Source organism: Impatiens glandulifera, chromosome 6 (genome assembly GCF_907164915.1).
Source record: "Impatiens glandulifera chromosome 6, dImpGla2.1, whole genome shotgun sequence".
Taxonomy (NCBI): Eukaryota; Viridiplantae; Streptophyta; class Magnoliopsida; order Ericales; family Balsaminaceae; genus Impatiens; species Impatiens glandulifera.
Genome location: NC_061867.1, coordinates 6,529,993 through 6,533,824, shown reverse-complemented (window position 1 = coordinate 6,533,824; position 3,832 = coordinate 6,529,993). Strand labels below are relative to the sequence as shown.

General features: G+C 40.2%; 1 protein-coding gene across 1 annotated transcript; it reads left to right on the top strand.

The window, feature by feature from the left end:
• Window positions 1-633: 633 nt before the first annotated feature.
• LOC124943023 lies at window positions 634-3,609 on the top strand. The gene is made up of 6 exons (XM_047483591.1): window positions 634-1,421; window positions 1,628-1,889; window positions 2,087-2,397; window positions 2,857-2,907; window positions 2,992-3,119; window positions 3,236-3,609. Exons 1-6 carry the CDS (start codon window positions 634-636, stop codon window positions 3,607-3,609), a joined length of 1,914 nt encoding a protein of 637 aa, XP_047339547.1.
• Window positions 3,610-3,832: the final 223 nt, after the last annotated feature.

Genomic DNA, 3,832 nt, shown 5'->3' with positions numbered 1-3,832 from the left:
AGGGTTTGGGAGGAAGAGAAGGTCTCGCAGTGACGGAAGCTCTCAACATCCTTAATGAAGCCAAACCCTTTTCGCTTTATTCATTCTGTATACCTGTCCGGACCTAGGGTTTTGGACGGGTCGGCTTGGAGATGACGGCGATCAAGAGTCGCTCTCTTCTCCTTCCCCGTTGCGATTTTTATTTCCCGAGGGCGTGGAAGGGTTAGGGGAGGATGATACAAACTGTAACTACAAAGGTGATACAGACAAAAATCTGAAGGCCGATCCTGTGGAGGAGGAGAAGAAACCTGAAAATTAAAAGTTGCTAAGATTAGGACATCTGTTAGTCCAAAATATTAATTAAGTCATTTATGTTTCTTATGTTTTTCAGCCATTCTGTTAGGCCTTGTCATCACTGTTATTTCCTTAACAAATTCTGTTAGAATATTCAGTCCTTCCAGATAAAAGGATATGATATTCTAAATTGTTTAGTTACGTATTTTGGAATTGAAGAGCACTAGCTCAGCAACTTTCTCCTCATCTTCTTTTTGGTATCATCTCTTATCTCATCTCCTTCCCTGATCTTCTTTAAAAAACCCTAAAAATTCTCTTTGTTGTATCAAGTGGTATCAGAGCTCACCTTCCTGTTCGACCATGGTGGAAACACGACAACAGACGGATAACGACATTTTACGTTCAGCAGTGGAAGCTATAACTAAAACCTTGGAGGAGCAACGCAAATGGATGGAATCGAATGAAAATCGCAGTCAGTTGAGGCTGGATTCCCTGGAGCAGAGGATCGAAGCAATGTTCGTGAGAAATGGAGATACGGCTGAATCCTCTCGTACGAATAACCCTAGGGAGAGATCTTACATACCTCCCACACGATTAACGAAGGTTGACTTCCCGAAATTCGATGGAGCTGGTGTAGAAGGATGGCTGATTTCTGCCGAACAATTCTTCAGAGTGGATCACACTGCTGATATAACCAAAGTTGAAATCGCACCGATTCATTTCCAAGGCGACGCAAGGCTCTGGTATGGTTCTTACATCCAATCTCGAAGTCAAACGATAACTCTTACTTGGGATGTTCTTCGTTCTGATCTTCTCCAACAGTTTATACCCTCAGTCTGTGAAAGTCCCATTAATCAGTTGATGAATCTGAAACAAAAAGGCTCTATTCAGGATTATAATCTGAAATACATGGCTATATCACAGAAACTCATTAACATGCCAGATGAATATGTAATTGAGTGTTATCTCAGTGGTATACATGAAGAGATTTCTAACACTGTTAGACTACTCAAACCTGATTCCCTGAACTTAGCAATGGCTATAACTAAAGTTCAGGAAGCTACTTTTAAATCTCTACTTAAAAGAGGTCACCTATATAACTCCAGCCCACCTATACTGCCTAAACCAAATCAATCTAAACATACCTGGTCAGTTTCTGCTAAATCTCCATATTCCAACTATTCATATTCATCTCCCTTTCCTCAAAATCCTCGATAGAAACATTTACAACAAATGGATCCAAAAATTCTTGATGAAAGACGTAGAAAGGGTTTATGCTACACTTGTGATGAGAAGTTTGATTCAAATCATAAATGTAAAGCTAAACTATTAATGATCAACTTAGCTGAATCAGGAGATGTCTCAGAATATTTTTACCTGAACCTGTTGACTCTTCACTTCCTCCTTCCCAGCCACCTTCTAATGATGAACCTTCCATCTCGATCCATGCTCTTAACGGTTCAAAGAATTATCAAACCCTTCGTATATCGGGCAAGGTTGGGCAGCTGTCCATTACGATTTTAATTGATACTGGAAGCACCCATAACTTCATTAACAGCCGAATTATGAATAATATTAATCATACAGCCCAACAAACATCAGTTTTACCTGTCAAGGTGGCAGATGGTTCCAATATTTTCAACCATGCTTATTGTAAAGATTTATTATGGACAATGGGGGGTTTGAATTCAAAGCTGATATGAGAGTGCTTACGATGTCTACATATGACATGGTCTTGGGTATTGAATGACTAATTACTCTGGGGCCATCGGAGTGAGATTTTGATAAACTCAATATTTCTTTTTGTAAACAGGGAAAGAATTACCTTCTTCAGGGAATGGACCAAATGCAGATTAATATCATGGAGGGTGATCAAATTTCCAAGCTCTTGATGAAAGGAGGGCAAGCAGCCTTGGTTCAATTACGAAACTGTGAGGAACATCAAGGCCATTTCTTTGCTCTTACAGCCCAAGAGCCACATAACACTGATGAAGAGCTTGAGAATATTCTAAAACAGTTTGGAGATCTGTTCCAAGAGCCAAAGGAATTGCCACCACCAAGAGGGCATGATCACCAGATTCCTTTGAAAGAAGGAACAATGCCTATTTGTTTAAAACCTTACAGGTATCCTGCCCTATAAAAAACAGAAATTGAAAAGATTGTAGAGCAAATGTTAGAAAAGGGCGTTATTCAACCAAGCCACAACGCATTTGCAGCTCCAGTGGTTTTAGTGAGAAAGAAAGATTTAACTTGGAGACTATGTATCGATTACCGGAAGTTGAATGCAGCAACCGTTAAAGATAAATTTCCAATACCGGTGATTGAAGAACTTCTTGAAGAGCTCCATGGGTCAAAGATCTTCTCCAAATTGGATCTCCGAGCTGGATATCATCAAATATGAATGAAACCGACTGATTATCATAAAACAGCATTTCGAACGCATGAAGGACTGTATGAGTTTCTTGTTATGCCTTTTGGCCTAACCAACGCACCTTCAACTTTTCAAAATCTGATGAACTTGATCTTCAAACCGTATCTAAGGCAATTCGTTCTGGTTTTCTTTGATGATATTCTGATTTATAGCAAGTCTTGGAGTGATCATCTTCAACACCTTCGAATGGTCCTAGAAGTTCTGTGAACAAACACTTTATTTGTTAATAAAGGAAAATGTGAATTTGGTTGTCTTCAGATCACATACCTGGGTCATATTATTAACAGCGAGGGTGTAGCAGCAGATCCCCACAAATTGGAGGCCACGAGTTCTTGGCCTATCCCCAATTCGATCAAACAGCTCCGAGGGTTTTTGGGGTTGACGGGCTACTACCGGAGATTTATTAAGGGTTATGGTATGATTGCTAAACCAATGACAAAATTATTAAAAAAGGGTAAGTTTCATTGGTCTGAAAGCGCCAATTCGGCTTTCAATAAGTTGAAACTAGCTTTATCAACACCCCCGTTTTAGCCTTACCAGACTTTAGTCAGCCATTTGTGGTGGAAACAGACGCAAGCAATGTGGGAATTGGCGCAGTTCTAGTCCAAAACAATCGACCAATTGCATATATTAGTCGGGCACTTCAAGCTGCTAACAACCCTTCATCCACATACGAACGAGAACTTTTGGCATTGACATTTGCTGTGGAAAAGTGGCGCCCTTACCTGCGATATTCACCATTTATAGTTAAAACAGATCATGAATCTTTGAAACACCTTCTGGAGCAGAGAGTTCAGACACCAGCCCAGGAAAAATGGCTCTATAAACTAGTTGGATACGACTTCACAGTTCAGTACAAAAAAGGTAAAGAGAATGTCGTTGTTGATGCCCTGTCACGGAGATAACCGATAGTGCAGTGTGCCGGGCTCTCGGTCTATCACTCACCAATACTGAAACGACTTAATGATGTTTGGGCTATTGACCCTAATATGGTGAACCTTATAAATGAATTAAAAGAAAATGAGGCTGCACATCCAGGGTATACCTTCATCAATGGCAGTCTAAGGAAAGAAGGGAAGCTAGTTGTAGGGTTTGATCCAGAACTCCGATCGATCATCATTGCATCAA

Bases quoted from the DNA above. Each gene is read 5' to 3' on its own strand.
- LOC124943023 (XM_047483591.1), top strand. From the start codon at position 634: ATGGTGGAAACACGACAACAGACGGATAACGACATTTTACGTTCAGCA. The intron at 1,422-1,627 runs GTCAGTTTCTGC...TAGCTGAATCAG, and splicing joins AATCAATCTAAACATACCTG to GAGATGTCTCAGAATATTTT. The intron at 2,398-2,856 runs GTATCCTGCCCT...TCTGATTTATAG, and splicing joins ATTTGTTTAAAACCTTACAG to CAAGTCTTGGAGTGATCATC.